Consider the following 23,618-nt stretch of genomic DNA (forward strand, 5'->3'; position numbering starts at 1 on the left):
ACACACGTGCACACGCTCCACACCAGACGTGCAAACGCCATGCACACACACGCATGCAAATGTACGCAGCACACTTACCACACATGCACCGCGCTGCACGTGCACAACACACACACGTGCAAATGCATGCACACACACACACACACACACACACACAGACGGCTGTCGGGAGCCGCCTTTCCTTTTTCAGGTCTCTGGTGCGTTCACACTTGAGGCCACTACAAGGCGAGGCCTCATGCTGCTCCCTGGGACCCACAGGCCCCCAGATTTCAGAGCAGGGGCCCCGCCGGGAGGGCCGGGGCGCGAGGTGGAGAGGACGGGCAGACGGAAAAGAACGAGACCGTAAGAAAAGAAAATTTTATTTCCAGTCTAAGGATGTATTACAAACAGCGTCAGATTCAAAAATGTAAAAGAGCGACAGACGTCTTCAGCCGACGGTGAAGGTACAGAGCCACGTATTTACAGGTGAGCTGTTTGCCCCCCGATGGGGGTGACTCCGGACAGCGCGGGACGGCGCCAACCGGAGCCTGGAGCGGCACAGGCCCCGCCTCTCGCAGGTGCACGAAGCCGCAGAGCGATGGGCAAACCAGGCAACGCAGCCGCACCCCATGCAGGCGAGCAGACAGACGCGGAGGGCGCCCACGCGCCCTCCGGATGCCAAGGGACGGGCCCCGGAGGCCCGAGCTCAGCCAGGGGGTGGACGAGCTTCCCCAGGGGCCCCCTGGCAAGCTGGCCCTGCCGGGCTAGCCGGTGGAAGGGACATCACCACCCCGCCCCCCCTGCTCCAGGGGCTGCGGCCGCGCCCCCCGGCCCAGCCCTCACCCCGGAGGCTGCAGGTTCAGGGAAAGGCTGGCGGGTGAGCCGTGGACACCCAGACCCTACAAGCCCCTGTACCTCCTGAGCCTCAGTTTCCTCCCCTGGTGGACGGGCCAGCAGTGGCGCTGCCTTGCAGAGGAGGGGCGGGGCGGGGCAGATCGGTAAAGCTCTCGCACGCACGACGTGCCGTGCTCCCGGCCCGGCAACCGGGGGTCTGCGGCGGCTGCAGGGGGACCTAACTTTTGTCGGGCGGGGTGACTGTGCACTGGAGGGGACGGATCTGAGGCGTGAGAGTGGCCGTCCAGCAGGCAGGCAGTGGCACAGGCCGGCGAGGGGCGCCCCCAGCCTTGCTCACCCCGAGGGCACGGCTTGAGCCACCTAGGACACAGCACCCTCCTGTGCCCCCAGCACCTGATCCTCGGGCTCTGGGACTCTGCCAGCCCCCGGCCTGCCCCGCTTTTCCAGAACGTACTTCCGGCCGCATCCCGGTCAGTCCCGTGGGCCCCCCCTGCAGGCCTCACGCCCAGAGAGGAGGCGGCTCTGGGGTTGTCGCCGCTGTGCCCTCCCCACCGCGCCACACAGCGGCTGGCTCCGCCAGCAGCACAAAGGGTGCCCCCTCCCCTCCTGTCGGGAGAGACGAACCAGCCCCCCGCAGCAGCGGGCCTGGGCCACGGCTCTCAGGGAGGGGGGTTTACCTTGAGTCCTCCACAGACGGGACAAGTGGAAAAGAAAGCCGGAGGAAGCCCCGCGTGGGGACTGCCTGCTTCCCAGGCCCCGCCGGGGGCCTCGCTGCCCGGGGCCTCCGCCGCCTGTCCCCGCCGCCTCACGCCCAGCCAGCCGGAGGGACACCCCGCGGACGCCTGGCCACCCAAGTCCCCGGCCCCTCCGTCGTCGGGGCTGCCTTGTGCGGTGGCGGTCTGGTCCCTGGCGTCCCGGCACAGGCTGCGTGGCGTGTCATAATGTGGCCGCAGGGCAGCGGGCACTTGGTACTCGGCCGTCCCCGGCGGGCAGGCGCACAGGCTGGGGTCGGGCACCCCGGCCGCGGGCGGCAGGCTGAGCGAGGACCCGAACTCGTCTCCCGCGCGCCACACGTCCAGGCTGCTGCCCGCGCAGGACGAGAAGCTGCCCGAGTAGGAGGAGTGGCTGCCCGTGGCGATGCCGCTGTCCGACGAGCTCTGGCGGCCGACCTCCTGCAGCTGCCGTGGCCGCAGGGGCTTGGGTGGCGGCCTCGAGGCGCCCGGCGCGGCCTCCCCGGGGGCCTGGGCGGCTGCCGGCCCCGGGCCCTCCTGCGACGTGCCGGCCGAGGACGAGGACTGCTCGGGCCACGCCGTGAGCCGGCTGCCGGCACTGACGTCCGAGTGGCTGGCCTCCGAGGACGAGCTGGACAGGCTGCGGTCGTCCCCTGAGACAGAGGGCAGGGGCGGGGCTGTCGAGGCTGCTCCGGGGCTCGGGGCCTGGGGGCGACGGCAGGCAGCACCCCCTCTCCGGGCTCCCCCTCTGCCCGGAGGCTCACGCGGGTCAGGCCGCTGCCCACAACAAGCCCCTCACCTCCTCCAGCCCCCTCTACAACCTGAGCCCTCCTCCCGCCCCCTTGGCCACCACCCTCCGGGAACCGACACGAGCCGCCGTAAGGTCGCTGCTCGGTACAGACTGAGACTCTGCCTCCGGGGGCAGGCCTGGACGGGAAGGGGAGGCCCCGGTCCTCCCGGTGCCCGGCATGGGACTGGCAGCAGTCAGAGAGGACAGACGGGCTCCCCACCCCCACCCCCACCCCCACCCCCAGGCAGGCCCCTGGCCGGCTGCCAGCCCCTTCTGTCTGTTTTTTCCGAAAACCAAGAGTCGCCGGGAGCTGAGAAGGGGCCCTTCTGTCTCAGCACGAATGGTAAAGCTGAGGCAGGAGAGGCCACGGCCTTGTCAGGCCACGTGGCTGGTGGCCGGCAGGGATTCAGACCCAGCTCTCACCGGCTCTCAGGCAGCACCACACCTCTGCTCAGGGCCCAGGCTGGCAGGTGGTATGTGTGGCATCACAAGCAAGGAACAAATGAGTGAGCACAGCAGAAGGAATGAACGAATGAGCACAGGGGAGGAACAAACAGGAGCCCAGAGGTCGACCCCTTCCCCGCGGCAGGTGCGGCCCACCTACCTCCGCTCCCCGGCCGGACCACATGGGAGAGGAGGCTGAGCCGCTTCTCCAGCTTCAGGGCCTCCAGGGCCTCCTGGGCCACTCGCTCCTCCGCGGTGGGGGTCCCCCCAGGGCTCGGGTCTGCGGCAGAGGGAGAGTCAGCAGAGACGCGGCTTCAGCCCCATCCCCACGGGACCCCCAGCCGCAGGCCACACGCTGTCCAGGACATCACGCGGGACCAGCACCGCCGGGGCCACGCTTGTGCTGATTCTGCCCTGAGGCCACAGCAGGGCCACAGGTGACCCCCAGGAGTCCCAGCTTCTCCCTACACCTACTCGCCAGCTACTGGACCCCAGTCTCAGGGCACCCGACCTGCCCCCTCCAGGCCCCCCGGCCACCAGCCTGTGTCCCTTGCCCGGAGCGGGCAGGCCCCTACAGGGGGCATGTGTCCTGGCAACGCCCGGGGCGGGGACGCCCGCGTGTCCTCCTGGCCACTTCCTGTCTGGCAGCCATTGGGGCAGCAAGACACTGGCATCAGACGGGCTCCCCGAGCCCCTCGTCCACGTCTGCAAAGTGGGACCGGGCCAGGAACGCGCAGGGTATACTCAGGGTGGGGCGGACCCTGCCCTCCCCTCCCGACTGTCAGCATGAGGAGGCCAGCCTCCCTGGGTCTTGGTGTCCACGTGGCTCCGACCGAGCAGGGTCAAGGCAAGAGGACCCTGGACAGCCCGGAGCCTGAGCTGCGGACACAGTGGAGACTGCATGTCAGGAGAGCCTGGTGATCGCGGGGCCTAGACAAAACTCCAGCCAGACGCACAGGGCAGACCCCACCGGTCCGTCCACACCGCCCGTCCGCACTGTCCTGTGCACACCTCACTGTCCACACCGCCCATCCACACTGTCCTGTCCACACCCTGCTGTCCACACTGCCCGTCCACACTGTCCTGTCTACACTATCCTGTCCACACCACTCATCCACACCTCGCTGTCCACGCCGCCCGTCCGCACTGTCCTGTCTACGCTATCCTGTCCACACCACGCGTCCACACCTCACTGTCCACACCGCCCGTCCGCACTGTCCTGTCCACACCCTGCTGTCCACACCGCCCGTCCACATCGCCCTTCCACACTGTCCTGTCCACACCCCATGTCCACAATGCCCATCCACAGTCCTGTCCACACCCGCCCATCCACATCCATCGTCTACGCCACACCTGTGGTTGCAAGGCAGGAGGGTGCCAGCAGAGGGCGCCACCACACCGTCCAGCGGAGCCCAGACTGTGGAGGTTCAGGCCACAGGAGCTACCCCCTGGGTCCCCAGCCCATCCCCGCTGGGCCTGTGTGGGGTGTGGAGGTGGGATGAGGGGCCGCACCCTGGCTGTGCTGCCCACACAAGGAGGCCACAGATGTGAGCTCACTGACCACGTGCTGCACGGCCAGGGGCTGTTGTCTCCCACCTGGACAGCGGGACAAGTGCCACCTCACGGGGCTGCGGGGAGCCCCGGCTGTCCTGTTTACGTGCCACCCGGTGTGGCCTCGGCGACCAGCCTCTGCCCCTCCCGCGGCAGCTGGGCCTCAGGCCTCCACACCGGCCCCGAGGGGAGGGCAGACCTTCCTCCAGTGGGAGAGAGGGGCCAGAACCTAGGGGTCCAGCCCTGCTCTGAGCCCCCCCAGTGCCTGGGGCAGCCTGGCCCTTCTGGGCTCCGGCTCCGCCCCGGCCCAGGGCTCGTGACGAATGCGCCCCAGCCACACACACACCCCCCCCCCCCCCCCCCGCCCCGTGAGACTCCGCACACCAGGCAACCTCACAAAGCAGCCTCCGCTCCAGCTCGGACCCCGCCCGTCCTGACCTCAACCTACAGCACCTACAGCCGTGTGGGGCCAGGCCCCCACCCCAGTCTGGCCCGGAAGGGCAGCGGGGATGCGAGCGGTCGCCCTGGGAGTCCGGCAGCGTGAGCCCTCACCGAGGTCAGCCCACCGGACCCGGCGTCCCCCCTCCGACCCAGGCCACCCTCCTACACGCACCTGGGAGAAGCGGCCGCAGCCCAAAGGGGCCCTTGGTCGGGGAGATGCCGCGGACGATGCAGTCGAACAGGAAGCTGATCTGCTCTCCCTCGGCTGAGGACAGGAAGAAGACTCCGGCCCCTGCAGGGTGGGGACAGACCCTGCTGGCAGCCGGGCCCAGTGGCCGCCAGGAGGGACGGCGCGGGAGCCTGGAGCAGACCCGCAAGACGGCCACGCGGGGAGGGAGAGCCCCTGCCGGGCCCCGGCCAACCGCGCCCCGTCCTTCAAACCCACACGGCGCGTCCGGGCGGCCCCGGGGAACCTCGCTGCCTCTGTGCGCCCGGTCCCCACTCTTTCTGCCAGCCTCCACGGGCCAGCAGGGAGAGCTGGGCTGCTTTGGGAGGATGTGGCCGCGGGAGGAAGCCCGTGAGGACGCCCCCGGTCGCCGCAGGGGCAGGCGACAGGGCCGCCTGGGGCAGGGTCCACATCCCAGAACGCAGCCAGGAGACCTCCGCCTCGGCAGGTGCCCCCGTCCCGCTCTCCCGACCCAGGGCTGCTCTGAGGGGGAGGAAGATGCGAGAGCTGGGCCCGCCCCACAATCGAGGCGGCCACCGCCGCTGTGGCCGGTGACACGTCCCCCCACCGCACAGGCCCCCTTCCCGGCCGTGTTCTGGGGCAGGAAACCGGGCCACGGCGTGAGGGCTGGGGCTGAGGTCTTGCCCACGGGGCCCCTGCCAGCAGAGGGCAGGCCGCGTGAGTCAGCACAGCCCACAGCCTAACCCCGCCAGGGTGAATGAAATCCCTCACCACCCGCCCAGTGAATGGGGACAGCGGGCCACGTGGACACTGGGCTGGTGTCACCGCACAGGAATCCCTCAGCCCCGCCCTCTGCCCGCCGCCCAAAGAAAGGCAGGCGTGCCCGTCCCTCGGCTACAGGCAGACCGGGGTGGGCAGGGGGATGCGTGGGCCGCCGGCCACCATCACGGCCTGCCTTCTCGGGCTCCCAGGGACGCAGTCCAGCCCCGACACGTGGCAGGGCCCCGGTGCCCCTCAGAGGCTGCACCAGGGCTGGGGGGGCGGGGTGGGCGGGCAGCGCCCTCCAGCTGTGGGCGCTCCATCCGTCCGACACCCCTGGACCAGGTGACACGCCTGCTTTAACCATGAGGAAACTGAGGCCCAGAGAGGCCGCCGGGCCACCAGGGCACGTGCCGGCACCACGGGGCCTCGGGCCGGACGGATGGGCCCCCGAGCCGGGCCTTGCCAGCCGCCGGCTCGCGCCCCGCCAGTGGCTGAGGGGCCGGGGAGAGGAAGGCCGGGCCGCCGGCACACAAAGGGCCGGGCCTCTAATCCCGAGCTTACAGTCAGCTGGCAGAGGTCACGGCACAGCCAGTCCCCCGACTATAAAAAACCACGTTACGAGGGGAGCGGAGCCGGCAGCCTTCCACCAGGCGTCTGCTGAGCGTCACGCTCCCCGAGGCGCAGCCGGTGAGGCCCGGGAGCCCGGCCGCTACCCCCACACACGCCAGCGAGCTGACGCCAGAGGTTCCCTGGGGACGGCACACGTCTCCCGCCCCCGAGGGAGGCGAGGCCTCCTGGACACAGCTCGCGGGGCGCGGACCGCTGGCTGGCGCTCGGGCTCCCCTCCCCCGCCCCAGGCTCTGGGACACCGGGAGCCCCCTGAAGTGGGCGGCACACCTCCCTGTCCCTCAACACCCCCGGCCCCCTGTAATGCCACCTCACCTGTCGGGACCCTGCGTACCTAACGTTGCCTTTCCGGACCCCTGACCCCAGATCGCTCACTCGGGGCCGCTTTCGGGGAGCACCTCCTCTGGGGCGTCCCCTGTGACACCCCCTTATCCGGGTGCCGTCCTGGCCGCCCAGCCTGGTGTCTTACAGGCAGGGAACACTTCCAAGGCACTGGGCCCCAGTGTCCAGCCCAGGGGACCCCCAGCACTGGGGTGGGGGTGGAAAGAGGGAAGAAGAGGCAAGCCGACCCCGCTCCCCCGACCCACGAAAGCGTTGCTTGAATCTCGTTTGCTTGCCTGTTTGCAGGGCCGGAGGACGTAGGGCCACTCTGCCGCCTGGTCACTACAGAGACAACCCCTGCTCCGCCTTCCGTCCCCATCCACAAAGCCCCACCCAAGGGTCCGTGTCCGCGACCATCCCGGGCCTTCCGGCCGGGGCCGCCCACCGAATGCCACTACCCGAGCGATCTGTCTGCCACACGGAGCAGGGACGAGCCACCCCACCCAGACCCCTGACCCACAGGGTCACCAGCAATGAAAGAACCACCGAGTTCTGGGGTGTCCCTTGCTCTGCAATAATCAACACAGGGAGACGGGGAGGAGAGTCTGCTGAGCGGGAGGCCAGCCCTTTGCTGTGGGCAGACGCTGCGGGCTCCAGGGGCCACAGGCAGACCTCACAGGCTTGGCAAATGCAATCACCCTCAGCCACGATCCCCAGTGGCGTGGGTGTTGCACCCCACGGAAAGGGTCGCCAGCTCCAAGGGGAAGAACACACGCTTTCATCCAAACGTGCCATGTTCCCACTTCTGTGGGCTGATGCCCGTTGGAAGTTAGTCCTCAGATGACCTCCCGTGGCCTGACTCTGCCAGCGGGTCGGTATCCCGGCTCCGCAGAGACAAGGACCACACGGTGAAGTCCCACTGGGGAGAGAGTGTTGAAAGCATCTGGAGGACTTCCGTGCGGAGAAGGTTCTAGAAAGCTCTGTCCAGGCAGCACCAGACCTGCCTGGAGTTAGACTTTCACCTGTGAGACACCCATGGCCTGTGGGTTTCCTAACAGAGTCAAACCTCTACTGATTAGAATTTCATTTTTCTCTGCCCTTGTTTTGGGAGGAAGGATCAAAGTTCAACTAAAGGAGTTCACTTGAAATCAAGTTGTAAATTTCACCCGGTCATCTTGCCCACTAGGAAGACTGTGATTAAAAACAAAACAAAAACGGGGCGCCTGGGTGGCTCAGTCGGTTAAGCGTCCGACTTCGGCTCAGGTCATGATCTCACGGTTCGTGGGTTTAAGCCCCGCGTCGGGCTCTGTGCTGACAGCTCAGAGCCTGTTTCAGATTCTGTGTCTCGCTCTCTCTCTGCCTCTCCCCTGCTCATGCTGTCTCTCTCTCTCTCTAAGATAAACATTTTTTAAAAATTTAAAACAAACAAAAAAGAAGAAAACGGGCATTGACGAGGCGGAGTGGGGGACCCGGAACCCCGTGCACCGCCAGCGGGAATGCACCCGTTTGGTGCAGCCCCTGCAGAAAACGGCGCGGAGGCGCCTCCGAAACTCAAACACAGAACCACCGTCCGGCCCAGCAATCCCACGTCTGGGGGCCCCAGAAGGAGCTGCAAGCAGGATGTGAAAGAGGCACCCGACCCCCACGTGCACAGCGGCATTAGTCGCAAGAGACAAGGGAGGAAGAAACCAGGAGTCCACCGACAGAGGAAGGCACACACACGGCGTGGTCCAGCCACACAGTGGGATGTCAGCCTCGAGGAGGGACCCCCTGCCACCTGCCACCGCGGGGATGGGCCTGGAGGTCACGATGCTCACGAAGGCACAGATACCGCGTGGTCCCACTGCCCCGAGGAGGAGCCAGGTCATCGAGACAAAGTGGACGGTGGGCGTCAGGGGCCGGGGGAGGGGACACGGGGGTTAGCGCTCACTGGGGCCAGTGTCAGCTGGGGAAGACAGAAGACTTCTGGGATGGAGGGTGGGGACGGCCGCATGACCCTGAATGTACCTGATGCCTCTGAGCTGTCCGCCTAACTATGGTTAAAATGGTAAATTCTGTGCTATGTATATTTTGCCCCAGTAAACAAACAGAACAAACCCCTCCTCCAGGAAGCAGGCTCTGTCCTGCCCGTGCCCGGGAGGCCCCCCGCACCCTCTTCACAGCCACCAGTGCAGGACGGAGCCCACACTGCAGGGCACTCAACGTCCTGGCAGCCACTCCCGCTAAGTGCCCGGCACGTGCCCCGATCACTGTGACAACCCGGCACACGCACATGCACACACACGCACACACGCGCACACACCCACGTGCACACGCACATGCACACGTGCACACCCACATGCACGCACACGCACACACCCACGTGCATACACGCGCACACACACGTGCACACACCCACGTGCACATGCACATGCACACGCACACACGCGTACACCCACATGCATGCACACGCACACACCCACGTGCATACATGAGCACACACACACGTGCACACACCCACGTGCACACGCACACACCCACGTGCACACGCACACACCCACACACACCCACGTGCATACATGTGCACACGCACACGCGCGCACACACCCACGTGCACACGCACATGCACACGTGCACACCCACATGCACGCACACGCACACACCCACGTGCATACACGCGCGCACACACGTGCACACACCCACGTGCACACGCACACGCACACACGCGCACACCCACATGCATGCACACGCACACATGCGCACACACGTGCACACACCCACGTGCACACGCACACACCCACGTGCACACGCACACACCCGCACACACCCACGTGCATACATGTGCACACACACATGCACACACGCGCACACACCCACGTGCACACACCCACGTGCATACATGTGCACACACGCACACACCCACGTGCACACGCACATGCACACACGCACACACGCCCACGTGCACACACCCACGTGCATACATGTGCACACACACATGCACACACACACGTGCACACGCACATGCACACACGCACACACCCACGTGCACACACACACGCATACTTGTCCCTGGGGCACAACAGCCCGGGCAGGACCCGGCACCACCCTGGGCAGAGTGTAGGGACATTGCCGGGTGAGCCGCGGCACTGGGCTCCGTCCCCGAGTAGGGGTGGCCTGTCTCCCTCGACGCCCAGCTTCCTGCGAGGTCCAGCTGAGGCCGCTCCTCGGTGACCCACCTTCCTCTCGGGCAGCCGGGCCACCCTGGCCCCATGGCCACACTGGGTACCCGGGCACTCCCGGCTCAGGTAAGAGGCTCCTCAGGGCAGGTCTGGGATCTTCCACTTCTCTGCGTCTCCCCGGGGCCAGCTGAGGGCTCTGTCCGTCAGCCCGTTCTCTTAAATGGTGTCCTGAGTGACCCAGCAGCCAGGAGGCCAGAGGCACCCTCCCAGCCTCCAGAGGCAGCCCCCGTGCCCCAGGTCCGGTGTTCAGGGCTGCTGTGGGAGGGCAGCGGAGGGCGTCGGCCAGCGTCCTCCCCATCCCTGCTGTGGGACACAGAGCTGAGCCGTGGGCCGGGAGCCTCGGGTGGAGACGCCAGCCCAGGCCCTGCTCTTTCCACGGAGCCCAGGGCCTCCCAGAGCCACGCCAAGGCTGGGAGACTCAGACCGACTCTCTGCCACCAGGAACATTGTGTCAACGGTGACCTGCTGACCCAGAGCCATCGGGGAAGGCGGGGCTGGTCCCATCGCCCCAGTCTATGCAGGGGGCCGGTCGGGCTTATCACAGGGATCTCCGCCTGAAAGAGCGGGACTCGGGGTCCCCTCTGGGGTGCTGGAATCTGTGCCCCACCCACAGCCGCCCTGGGGACCGGAAACGTCTCATACCTGTCTCATACGGGCTCTGAGTTCTCCCTGCCTGGCCACGTGCTCCCCAGCCCCAACCCCCACTTGGCTTGGAGAAGCCACCGAACACGTCCCCTCCTCTGCCCACATTCCTGGGCTCAGAGACCAGGGTTCCAGCCAGCTCTGCCGGGACCACCCGGCATTCAGACCAGCAGATGCCAGGGAGGCCGAGATGACTTATCAGCTGGACAGCACAGGTGCTTTGCAAGAGTTTCTCCCGGTTTAAGCCTTCGTCCTTTACTCGCTTAAAAGTCATTTAAAAATGCTCACTGTGCCCCAAGAGGCTGAAGCAGTGAGCTGGACCCAGAGAGCGGGGCAAACGAGCGGAGGAGGGGCAGCACAGACGGAGGCCACTCCCAGGACATGGGCGGGGTGTTCCTGAGGGTCACCGTCCACGACGTGCCTCTGCCACAGGCTCGGGGACCTTTCTGCCACCTGCTGAATTCCTCAGCTTCCAAGGACCCTGAGCCTTTGCAAATGCAGCTGGCTCACGTGGATGCGGAAGTGCCCTCGAGATGCCCTTGACGGGGGTGGGGGCCGCCAATGCAGGGGACAGAGACCTCCTCTGGGCCCCTCCTGGACACTTCCACCGGCCTTCAGGCCCAGCTCGCGTGCCCATCCCGGGCTCTGGGTGGCCCCCTTTCTCCCATTCCCTTTCACGCCCCTGAGCCCTAACCACACACCGTGGGCCGTCCCCAGAGACAGCGAGGCCACACTGGGAGACCCTGGACTCCCAGCCAACGAGCCCACTCCCATCTGACTCCGAACAGGCCACTGTCCACGTGCAGGCCACAGAGAGAAAATGCCCACCGGGAAGGTACCCAGAGCCGCACGGAGCCCCCACGTACCCGGCCTGATGCCCCCCTACGCCTACCAGGCCAGGACCCCACCTCCACACCCTCCAGGGTCCTGACCCCACCCCTGACAGTCATACCAAATGTCTCAGCTCTCTGAGAATTTCCTGCCCTCTGGAGAATGGTCTGTGGCCGAGGGCCAAGGGGGTGTGGTCCTGGAGGGCGCGGGGGCCGGGCTCGGGCTGCACCAGGGGAGGGAGACGACGTGAACTCCTTATACCCCAGACCTCCCAGGACCCCCCATGATTCCAGCCCAGCTCTCTGTCCTCCAGACTAAACGCGCCCAGGGCCACGGGCCTGTCGGGATCCAAATTCTAAGGCCTTCACATCACGGGTTGAATGGTGTCCCCAAAGGTCGGTTACACCCGAAAATGTGTCACTTGACCCTATTTGAAAAAACGGCCTTTGCAGGCATAAGCGAGGGAGGCGAGGCGAGGGCATCCTGGCTCGTCGGGTGGCCCTAAATCCGGTGACTTGTGTCCCATGGAGTCGGAAGACAAGGCCCCGGGAGACGGCCAAGTGACGACAGAGGAGAGACTGGAGTCACGTGGCCACAAGCCCAGGGCCTCCTGCGGCCTCCAGGGGCCGGAAGAGGCGGGAGGGAGGCTCCCTGGAGCCTCTGGAGGGAGCCAGCCGGGCCCACACCCTGACTTGGGACAGAACTGCGGGGGAACCGTTTCCGTTGCTCTGAGGCTCCGGTTTGGGATAATTCGGTCCGGCGACCCCGGGACACCGACTCACGCCCCGCCCTGGACCTGAACTACCCTCCCTCCCCCCGGGACGCCCGGGCCCGAGTGGCCTGGTGGTCTGAGCACACGTGCAGGGGTGCGCCGTCCCTCCACCCACAGCCCTGCATCGAGGACAGCGTAAAGCCCAGCTTACGTGGGCAGAGCCGCGAGAACTTGTCCCTGACAACAGAGCCGCACGCGACCTGTCCCCCCAGGCGTTTGGACGGCGGCCTCCGCAGAGCCGGGGGCAGCAGGGAAGCCTGAATCCCCAGCACGTCTGCGCTCCCGGGTCAGCGTCCCGCAGCGGGGCGGGCGTCCGGCCCGCCCGGGAACAGCATCAGGACGGCCCCAGAAGGGCTCCCACTGCATTGCCGGCAGCCCAGGGAAATCACAGCAGCCTCTGCCCACCAGAGCCAAGGCCCGACGTCTGGCGCTGTTGATCGGCAGGAGGGAGCCCACCCCGCTCTGAGGCCTCCGAGGGAAAACGTCAGTGCGTCCTATCACATGGCGGCTGGTCCTCCTGACCGGCCTCCCTGGGGGCACACGCCGGCACCACCCCCGGGCGGCGTGCACCCCGTCCTCAAAGCAGCCCCACATAACGCCCCCTCCTCCAGGGGAGACCCAGCGCACCGTGGCCCCCGGCTCTGACCACCCACACAGCTGGGTGAGGGTCCCCTGCCCCCCCGCCCCGCTCTAGACCCCAGAGCGCTGGGACCTCCACTGTGCCAGAACCAGGGGCCCCAAGGGCGCATCCAGCAGGGGGCACCAGCAGGTGTCTCACCCGTCCCCGATGCCGGCCCAGAGGAGGCTCCCCGGCAGCTGGGCCCACCCCGGGGCTGCAGGGGCCACCACCCAAACTGCCCCAGCCCGCGGACCCGCCACAGCCAGTGACGGACGCCCTGCTGCCCCGAGCGAGGGCTCCGGCCTCACCTGCTCGTTGGTCTTTGAGGCTGATGACTTTTCTCCTGGACACAGGGCCCCGCGGGCTGCCTGCCACACAGGGCCGGCCCCTACCTCGAGACCCACTGGGACACGGCCCCCCCTGCCCGCCCTTTGCAGAACGAGGGCCCAGCCGGCCGGCACGCACACGGCCTCAAGCACAGCCCCTCTACCGGAGGGATCCCGGCAGGACCCAGGTCCCAGAGCCCGGTGGACGCCACCCAAACCTGGCCGAACGCGTGTGCCAGACCCTGCTGTGAGCCCCTGTGGTCGTCACCCTCACGTGAGCCTGTGGGGTGGGGGGACTGGTGCCCCCTGTGGAGCACGCAAGGGAGCGGGCCCCAATCGCCGTCCGGGGGGGGTCCCAGGCTGAACGGAGATGGGGCACACAGCTCCCCCCGCCCCCAGCATACCCGGCGGCCCTCGGGGCTCTGAGGGGGGCGCATCTGTAACATCGGGACAGCTTTTCACCTGCCCCGCCCCCGGGCATGGTGTGTCCACGGGGCATCCTTGGTCCACACGTGTCCCGGCATACCCCCCCCACACACACACACATTCATTCTTCCCCCCTTTTTTTGTTTCTCACTCAGTCCGAACACCGTGACTTCAGGCACAAGGCCACGCGTCGTGACAGGCAGGCCTGGCTGCAGGGGTGCGGGTGGGCTGCAGCCGGAGGGGCCGTCCTCCCTCCTCGGTGGCCGCAGCGCTGAGCACCGGGCTGTGAGACACCTGGCCTCGCCCACCACGTTTCCCAGACGCCAGCCAAGCGAGCACACGGGTGGGGCGGGCGGCTCCAGGCCGAGGGTTTTGGGGTGAAGCCGAACTCCGAGCGGCCCCGCATACTTACAGTACCCACACCTGGTCCCGCCTTCGAAGATGAATCCGCTGGGCACAGCCCCGTAGCGCCGGAGGTCAGACAGCTTCCACTGCCCCGTGACAGCCGGAGGGATGTCCCTGGCCAGGACGAGGACGTCGTTGCAGAGGTGAAGGGTGGCGGGGCCGCTCTCCAGCTTGGTGCCTGGAGCCACCGTCACGTGGAACCTGTGCACTGAGCGCAGGGCAGGGGCGAGAGGGCATGGCTGGGAGCAGAGGCCCGGCAGAGGGGGCAGCTCCCAGGCGTCCGTCCTGAAGGCGGGATGCCCTCAGCTCCCGGCCCGGGCACCCGTCACCACCTCTGTTTGGAGCCAGGCAGGCCCTCGGGGGGGGGGGGGGCTGCCCTGCCCATGCCACTCTCCCCCCACCCCCGTCCTCACAAGCCGGACTCGGCCTCAGCCGGCTCCCGAGAGAGCCCCCTCCTCGGGCCCCCAATGCTCAGCGGCAGAGGCCAGTGAAACTGTAACGATTATTTTAAGCAAATAAAAATTAACGCAAAAGTCCGTGAGGAGCCAAGTATCAAAGGTTTGAATAAAGACGAGGCTGCTCAGGGTTTCGGGGTTGGGTCAGGAAGGAAGGGGAAGGGCCGTGCAGGCTTGCAACCTGTCCTCCCCCCAGATGTTGGTACTGCGTTCATCACGGGCTCGTGCGAGATCTTGACGTTTCTAAAGGCTGTGCTCCTTGGCGTCCGCTGTGAGGGCCGCCCGCCCTCATCCGGGCCCTCCTCTGGGCCCGGCCTGGCCACCCCGCCTCCCTGGCTCAGGCGCCCCCAGCGGGGTGCAGCGGGACGCTGACTGTGGCCTCGCTCCCCCAGAACCTGGCTCCGGGCAGGGGAGGGGCCGAACGTCAGGCCTGTGTGGAAGCTCCCTCTGCTTGGCCAGCGCCCGCTCGGGGTAACGGCTCTAGTTCTGATGGGATCGAGTCAGGAGCTCGGAAGGTCCCGGGGCCCCGGCTGCTCCCCCCCCCCCCACGCCCCTCCCCTCACAGGCCCCGAGCGCGACCACAGGCCCCAAGCGCAGAGCCTGGTGGGGGTGGGGGGGGCTGGTGCTCGGCAAACCCTCCCGCATCGCACCCTGGAGTCGCATCGCGGCCCCTGCGGCCTGTGGATGAGGGCCCCGCGGGACGCGGGGTCTGTCGCCCTGGCCTCACTCACCCTCACCGAGCGCGTAGCGGATCCGGGCGTCCCAGGCGCACATGGCCTCGCGGCTGTCGAAGCCCAGCATGACGGCCTGGGACAGGCAGACGATGGCCAGCGTGTGGGCCAGGCCCTCGTAGGGCAGGCCGGGCTCCAGGCCGCAGATGTCCTCCAGCATCAGGCTGCTGCGCTCCCGCAGGCCCTTGGCTCGCTCAGACTTGTCCTTGTAGGCCAGCATCAGGAGGCAGTCTGCGAGGGCGCCGGACGAGGCACGGTGGGCCGGCAACACCACGCCCCAAGCCCCCGGCGTCCCCCGCCCGGAGAGTCCCGGCTTTGAGGTACGACCCCAAGCGAGCCCCCCAGCCGCCCTGAGGAGGCACAGTCTCTTCATCTTCCAGGGGCGTCGCCCACCCTGCACGGCCCACGGGCCACAGGGGCAGGAGTGGGCCCGGGACATTGGGCCCGGCCCCATCCCCCACCCTGCCCCAGGCTCCGGGACCCACAGGGGCCACCCTCAGGGGCCGCCGGGCCCACGGGAGCTGTGGCCCGAGGCCCGCGGGGACGGGCCCCCTTCCCGTGCACCTCCTGGGTCTCTCGTCCTCCGGGGGGTGTCGGGGAGGAAGCCACTGCCCCCTCGGGCCCACTGCCGGACCCCACGCCAGCCCGCCCGCAGGACTGGCAGGTGCCACGCCTCGGTCCTAGAGTCCCCGTTTTCCCTCAGCATCATGGTCGCCGGCCCCGTCATCCCAGCGGGACAGCAAGCCAGAGCCGCTGAGGCCGCACGCGGCCCCGGGCGCGGCCCCCACGCCGTCCACCTGCACCAGTCCAGGCACGCCACAGAGGATCAGATGGCCCTGGGCCCCCGCGGGCCTGCCTAACGGGGCGTCCCCACCTGTCTGGGCCCCGGCCACCCGTTCGTCTGTGAGGGTGGGGGGCTCGGGGGCCCGACGTGACGCCGAGGCACCTTTCAGTGTGAGACGCCCCAAATCCCACGAGAAAGCTGGAGGAATCAGGCCCCTGGCGAGAGCCGGAGAGGGTGGGGGAGGAAGCCGTGGGGACCTGCGGAAGGGGTGCGGTGACGTTCCCACTCTGGCCTCTGAGAGCAGGCCCCCCCCAACCCACGTGACCACCAAATCCCGCAAGGACTCGACGCACACAGATCATTGAAGCCGAATCGGGGACAAGTCACGGTTGTGAGCCACGTGCTTCCTGCCGTGCGAGGCCCGGCAAACCACAGCAACGGCCCCTCCGAGGGCCCACGGGGGTCCACAGACCTCCCTGGTCAGGGCCAGAGGGCAGCGCCAGCCCCCGACGCACCTCTGTCCTTGCGGCATGAAGTGGCCGCAAAGTCGGGGGGACCGCGAGCCGGCTGCCCGTCCCGCTCGCAAACCCGTCCTTCGTGTCTGAGACGCTCACATCAGGAAAAAGCAAACACGTTCCCGTTTTGAGGGGGAAAAGCCCAGAAGCCACAGAAACCCACGTGCTCCCCCGAGCCTTCCGGTGTGTGTTCTCTCCCAGGACCAGCCCGGGAAGAGGCTGTGGCTTCGGCCCACTCCCTTTGGAAGCTCACAGCCGGGCCACAGAGAAATAAGGCACATGGGCTGCAAAGGACACATCCCCTCACGTGTCACCAGAGAAGTCAGGCCCGGGAGCCAAGAAAAAGCCCGGGTAAGGGCCTCCGCACAGGACAAAGGGAGCCAGGGAGGGCTGCAGGGAGGAGGTAGCACATGTCAGGACAGCCCCGCCACCCGGCCCCCCACAGCCCCGCACACAGCGACAAACAGCTGCCACCCGGTCCCTGCAGCAGGCTCTGCGGTCCCTCACAGCACTTTTTCTAGCCAGGTCTGTGCCTTGTCCGTTTGCTGTCCCCACTCCCACCAGCCCCGCGGGTGGGCTCTTGAAGGCAGGCCCCCTTCCGCTTGTGCACAGTGACATCCCCAGTGCCCCTCATGAGGACGGTGCGGGGTGATCTGTCAAACAAAAGACTGTCACTTTAGGCCCGGCCCGACCTGCACGGCAGAGCGAGACTGTCACCTCCTTTGTTCTAGGAGTTATGCTCCCAGGAATATAGCCACAAGGAAGGGTCAGCACACCTTCCTGTAAAGAGCCAGACAGTAACTGTTTGGCTTCATGGGCCACACAAGGTCCGTCGCGGCGGCCCGACTGTGAGGACAGCAGAGTAACACGCGAGTGAGTGGCCGTGTTCCGATACAACTTTACTACAAGCGGCCCGCCGTGGCTCGGGGCTGCGGTTGGCCGACTCCGGGGCTAGAGTCGAGTCGGCTACAAGGGCCACGCCCTCCGGCTGCCTCCCGCGGCCGGGCGGGCGCCCCCATCCCAGACCTGCGCACCCGTGGGACGGGTTTTGGGGGCCCGCGTGTGAGCGCCACACGCGTCCCCGAGCCTGTCCAATCTCCTCGGGCCTGAGCAGCCGCCATCCCGTCCCGTACGGACACAACCGCGGGCACCCTCGCCCATCCGCCGGGGGCCGATCAGGCCCCGGAAGACGCGTCCACGCCTGACCCCAGAGCGTGGGAGCACCACCTTATTGGTCAAGTTAAGGACCTCCAGGTGAGGTGGTCCCGGGTCGTCCGGGGGAGCCCAGATCTAACCGCGAGCGTCCTCACAAGGCACAGGCCAGAGGACAGACGCAGAGAGGAGGAGGCCACGTGAGGACAGTCGCAAAGTGATGGGGCCGCAGGCGGAGCGCCTCAGCCGCCAGGAGCTGGAAGAGGCGGGCGGGAGCCTCCCCAGGGCCTTCCGCGAGGAACGTGGCCCTGCCGACACCTTGATTTTGGACCCCCAGCCCCGGGGACCGTGAGAGAGCGGGTGTCTGCAGCCCAGGAACCTGGGACGTCCTCCAAGTCACTTGTCGCGTTTCTAAACGTGGACGGAGAGGCCGGGCACGGCCACGGCCACGGCCTGGGCTCGGCCGGAGCAGCTCGGGTCCACCCCATGCTCGGTGCTCCGAGCCCCCCGGCAGCTCGGCTGGGACCGTGGGGAGGGGGCTGGGTGGACGCAGTGACTGTGCGGCCCATGGGGCCCTGCGACTGCAGCTGCTCCCGCCACGTCCCCGCCACGTCCCCGCCACGTCCCCGCCACGTCCCCGGGGGCAATGAGTTGTTCTTATTTTTAAAGCCCGCCCCGGGGGGGAGTGCACCAGAGGAACAGAAATTCTCCCTTCCTGCCCGTGACAAAGCAGGGTCGGCCGGGGTGGGGGGGGCACTGACACTGCCTGCACCCCGCAGACACAGGGCTGAGGAACGCACGCCCCCCGCCAGACAGCCCCACGGGGCACCCCACGGCCGCGCCCCTCACAGGAAGCCCAGAGGGACGGGTCCTGCGGTGAGGCCTCCGGGTCAGCGGCCCAGGGAGCACACCGGGCCACCCAGTGGAAGGGCCTCCATCCAGCTCCTGTCCACGCGGGCCGGGTGCACCCTGCTCACAGCAGGAGGGCCGAAGGGTCTCTGTGACGTGGCTCCAGGCGCGGGAGACAGAGCCGTCCACGAGCCCGGAGAGGGCGTGGCCCAGGGCAGCGGGCGCCTCCCTGGAGCATGTGGGGCCATCACGGTGAAAGGAGGCAGAGGAGGCAAGGAGGTAAACCAAGGCACCGAGGGCTGACAGGCGCACACACACGTGCACTCACCCACACAACACGCACGGACATCCACGCGCGCACACACTTACACGCACACCTCCACATGACTGCTGTGGCCGCCGGGCCCCTCCCTGTGCACGGCTTCCGGGGTGGGAGGCTGGCTGACCCCGTCCACGGCTGTCGACGCACCCCCAGCGCTCAGAGCCCCCGCTTTCCGCCCGCGGGATGGACGCCACCCACCGGGCCCAGGCCAGGTGCTAACACGGCCTCGCCACCCTGCCGGCGAGCTCAGGGTGGCCTGGCAGGGGACCTCAGCGCGGGCCTGGGACAGCCCCACAGCATCACTCGGCACTGGGGAGATGGCTCGCCCTGGGTCCGCCCCTGTCCTCCAGGAACTTCCGCCTTGCCGGGACCCCTCAGGGCCTTCCCACACCTCCCACCCTGCGCCACAGGCTGGTGCGTCTCCCCAGAAGCCCTCGGCCCAGTTCATTGTGCTTGTGAGCAGACAGGGGACCCGGGGGACAGAGCCCAGCCCTCACAGAGCTGACACCCAAGAGGGGACAGGGTCAAAGGAGGCCACCATGGGAAGTACCGTTGAGGGGACGGCAGTGGCTGCGGGGGCCCCAACGCGGGGCCGAGACTCTCCCAGAGGGCACAACAAAAATGACTCCCAAGTGATGCAAGGAGCCAGTGCAGCAGCCCTGCAGGGATCAGTGCTGTGCTACAGGGAACAGCCAGTGCAAAGGCCCAGAGGTAGGAACGCAGAGGGCCTGCGGGCAGGAGAGGGAGGGAAGAGGGGCCCACGCTGTCTGCTGGTCAGGAGGGCCTGGTGAGCCCTGGGGGCTGTAGGCAATGGGGGCTCAGCCTGGCTGCGCCCGGAGAAGACGCCTGGGGCGAGAGCAGAAGCCTCCAGGCTCCTGCGGCTGGTCAGGCAAGAGGTGCCATTGGCCCAGGCTGGGCGGGGAGAGGGGGCCAGGGGCAGGCTCTGCACTAACCATGATGACAGCCTGACGGGACCTTCCCCACAGGACTTCTCCGGGGGCAGGAAGAGCAGGCATCACACTGGATTGGGGGCGGGCAGGGGACGCCCTGGGAGGGGGCTGCGGGGGCGGGGCTTGGGCCACTCCGTCCTGGACACGTGAGCTGGAGAGGCCCATCGGACACCGCACACGCAGGCGGCTGGACGTGGGCGTCTGGAGATGTAAAAATAACCGTGGGGTCATGAGCCCTCAGATGCGCTTGCGGCCAGGGCTGGAGAGCCTCGGGGAGGGCCGGCTGGGGACAGGCAAACCTCCGGGCCTCCAGGCTCAGGGAGAGGCCGGCCCAGAGGGTGGAGACGGACGCGGACGCCCACGAGACGCGGCAGAAGCGGCTGCTGCATTCGGCCCTCGTGTCACGGTGACCTTGACACGGTGCCTTCAGCACAGCAGCTGGAAGAGCCCAAGGGGACCCCTGCTGAGGGGGCAGCAGCCTGGGGGCAGCTGGGAGCAGCCGGGAATGGGGCCGAAGCCGGGAGGGCCCTCGCTGAGCCTCAGGCGCAGGATGGAGTGTGGGCCCAGCCCGTCTGGGATCCGACCCAGGAAGGAAACAGTTCACGGTGCCGGAGGGGGTGGGGGGGGGGGGCGTGCAGGTCTGTGTGGCTCACAAGGACGGGCCGCCCAGAGAGCACAGGCATCAGCGGGGACACGCAGGCTGTGGGTGCTCAGCCCTCCCGCCCGGTGGGCCACCCAGGCGCCGTCAGCCGGGAGCGCGGGGCGGCACTGAGATCTGAGCTCGGGGTTCCCTAACTCCCGGTCCTGAACCCGGGGCTGTGGGGACCCCAGGCCCCTTCTTCGATGTCCCCACGGGGACAGGAAGGCTGGCCACCACTCACACTCCGTCCTGGGCTGCCTGTCCGGCCTGGGACTGAGCCCATTCCCGTGGGACACAGACCCTCCCCGTCACCAGCACCTGGTGCCTGGCCCACCTCAGAGAAGCTGCCAGCTGCACGGGCCACGCGCCGAGGCCCCGCTCCCGGTGAGTCTGCGTGGCCCCGGGTGTTGCCACGGCAGCTGGGCTCACAGCCCCCACCAGGCTGCCTCTGGCTGGCGATGCGGGGTCCTTGCCATCCAGGACTGCGGGCAGGGATGGGGGTGGGGGGGGCCATCCTGGGTTCAGGGACACGAGGTGACAGATGCGCGGCCCAGAGGGGCGGGAGGGAGCCTACCTTCCATTGCCCCTAATCCCCTCCCACCCTGCGGGGGCTCAGGGGCTCTCCAACGCAAGGCCCCGCCTGGGGTGTCCTGCCCTCTCTCCTCCCACGGCCCCCCTCAAATCCAGAGCTGGCTCCTCTGCGGGAGGCTCCTCCCTCCCCACATCCTGAGGTGCTCTCCGCACCGGCCCCGCACTTCCTACCGCTCCTATGCACGTGGGAGAGCCCAGGCAAGGCACCATGGACACCAGGTCCTACAGACCCAGATTCTGGGTGCCGGGGACCCCTGCACACTCCGCGTGTGCAGAAGGACCCTCCCTCCTCAGGCAGACCCACGCCAGGCTCCAGCAGGAAGCTCTCTTGGATCCGGAGGTAAAATCCACCACCAGGGGCTGCAAATCACACCCTCCCACGTGAGAGAGGGAGGAAGGCCACAGAGACCACCGGTGGGGCTGCTCCTCAGGTGGGGCCGTGCAGGCCCCCCCTGCTCCTCCCCCATCCCACCAAGCAACCTGCCGCCAGCCCCCCACAGCCACGAGCCTCTTCAACGTTTCCGAGGGCCTCTGCCCCGCTGCCCTCAGCCCGGGCCTGCCTCTCCATTCCCTGCCTTCCAGGGGCCACTCGGTGTCCCCACCCCTATGCCTCCTCTACCGGGCCTCCCTGGAGCTTCCCCTGGACAAGACCCCCGGGGCACCAGGCACAGGGTCTTTGCGTGAAGAACTGACTGGCTGAACGAGCCGTCAGTCAAGCCCGGGACCCCTTGGAGGGGAAGCTGAGGCCCAGGCAGGAAGAGGGTGTCCAGGACCAAAATCAGGCCCTCGGACTGCAACTGTGGGCAGGCGCAGGGCAGGGAAGGGGGAGGGGACCCGGGAGGGGGGACCAGGGAGGGCGCCCAGCCCCCACCCCCTTCCAGGGAAATGGCAGACACCCCAGGCGGCCCGGAAGACATTCCAGCAGTCCCACATGGGGGAGGCAGCGTGCACTCACACCCCCAGCACCCCACACAGACCCCAGGGTGCTTGGGTCCGCTCCAGGGCACCTGTCTCCCCAGACAGCTGCAGCCACACGGCTGCCGATCCTCCCGAACGCACAAGAATGAGAAGCCCAAGTTCGGGGCTCTCGCGCGGGCCTGGCCTTCCCCGCCCCCCCACCCCCCGCCCCCAGAGCTGCTCCCCCCAGCCCGGGCAGACTTTTCTTTTCTCGGGCACAGAGGCAACACAGTTCCCACCTGGTGGCCCAGCCTCTGCCCACCTGGGGAAGGTGGGAGCGCCCCCGGGTCAGCGCGGCCGGCAGTGTCCACGCTGGGTTCCGCGGCACCACTCGCCCCCCTTCCCTCAGGGCGCACAAAGCCGGCCCCTCCCCCCGGGGCTCCCTGCTGCGTGTTGGGGGAGGGGAGAGCACGCCCGCACCGGCACTCGTGACCCCTCCAGCCTCCGCCGCCCCGCAGGCCCCTCCCGGGGAGGTGCGGGCGCCGGCGGGTCCCGGCGTCGGGCAGGAGCAGGCCGAGGCGGCGGCGCTCTCCGGTTACAGCCCGCGCGGCGCCGCCGGCTATTTCGGGCGAGCTGGCCGCGCTCCGGGCCGGCGCCCGAGGCCGCGGCGCCCCGCGTCAGCCCCGCGCCCCGCGCCCGCGCCCCGCGCCCCGCTCACCTGCCACCGGCGACGGCTTGCGCAGCACCAGCCACCTAGTCTTCCACTGCGGGGACAGAGGGAGCGTAAGCGGCCGCCGCGCCCCGCGCCCGCCCCGCGCCCGCCGCGCGCCCCGACCTTCTTGCCGTCCCGCAGCTTGACCTGGCCCTCCACCAGCGCCGCCTCGGTCATCTTCTGTCATGGTTCCCGCGGCGCCCGCCGCGCCTCTCCCCGCCGCCCCGCGGCCGCCCGGCCCAGGGTCACTTTCAAAATAGCTCCGGGCGGGCCGAGCGCAGGGCGGCGGGGGCGGGCCGGCGGGGGCGGGGCGCGGGCGGGGCGCCGGTCTCCCCCTGCGCCGCCGGCCCCGCGGGGCACCTGCGGCCACCTGCGGCCCCGCCCTCCGGAACCCGGCCGCGTGGGTCGGACGCCGCGCCCCCACCGCCCGGATGGGGGCGCGGGGTGGGGAGGGGGGGGTGGGGGCGGCTTCTCGTCCAAAAGCAGAGGCCGCGACCTGGCAACCGGAGACACGTTCACGGGGCGTCTTCCCCCCACCTGGCTTCTCCCTCCGGCACCTGCCCCTCCCACCGCCCTAGGGCTGTCACCAGACACCCCTGACAACCCACTGACCTGGGACGACTGGGGCCTAGGAGGCCGCCTCGCCCCCAGCCCTCCAGCCCCCTCGCCTCTCCCAGGCAGGGTAGTGGAGGGGGAGTCCATTCAAGCCCCCTGGCGGCATGGACCCCAGTGCAGGTGGGACTGCTGGATTGCTGGGGGGGCAGGGGGGGTCCGGGTCTCTGTGCGTGGTCTCCCCCACACCCGGCTCTACTGCTCGGTGGGAGACCCACCAGGAGCCCCCTTCACAGCAGGAGGTGGGGGGCTCTGAGCTTCTGGATTTTTCCTCCTCCACCCTGTAAACCCTGTCCAGCTGCCCCTGGTTCTTCCAGAGCCCAGGGAGTTTGGGGGACTCGGCAGGCCTACACTTTGGACATCTGCCCCCATTTCTAAGATGGCTTCCAATGCCCATGCCTCCAGGAGCATCACAGGATGAGGGGGACAGCAGCAGAGGGGACGGGGCAGTGCCCTGGGAAAGCAAGGAAACGCAGAGTGT

At 68.2% G+C, this 23,618-nt stretch overlaps 1 protein-coding gene across 3 annotated transcripts; it reads right to left on the reverse strand.

Moving 5' to 3' along the window:
- Positions 1 to 338: 338 nt before the first annotated feature.
- On the reverse strand, positions 339 to 22,718 carry DOK7 (docking protein 7). 3 transcript variants are annotated; one of them, XM_042934074.1, is made up of 7 exons: positions 22,649 to 22,718; positions 22,532 to 22,577; positions 15,114 to 15,344; positions 13,935 to 14,135; positions 4,964 to 5,083; positions 2,960 to 3,079; positions 339 to 2,218 (listed from the first exon to the last, which is right to left on the reverse strand). In XM_042934074.1, the coding sequence occupies exons 1-7, from the start codon at positions 22,700 to 22,702 to the stop codon at positions 1,494 to 1,496; spliced, it is 1,497 nt and encodes a 498-aa protein (XP_042790008.1). In that variant the 5' UTR covers positions 22,703 to 22,718; the 3' UTR covers positions 339 to 1,493. The 3 variants fall into 3 exon arrangements, with proteins under 3 accessions (XP_042790008.1, XP_042790011.1, XP_042790010.1); XM_042934076.1 differs by having other exon boundaries at positions 1,690 to 2,218; positions 13,946 to 14,135; XM_042934077.1 differs by lacking the exons at positions 13,935 to 14,135; positions 15,114 to 15,344.
- Between the last annotated feature and the right edge of the window lie 900 nt (positions 22,719 to 23,618).

The sequence above is a fragment of the Panthera leo genome, chromosome B1 (assembly GCF_018350215.1).
Source record: "Panthera leo isolate Ple1 chromosome B1, P.leo_Ple1_pat1.1, whole genome shotgun sequence".
NCBI classification, from domain to species: domain Eukaryota; kingdom Metazoa; phylum Chordata; class Mammalia; order Carnivora; family Felidae; genus Panthera; species Panthera leo.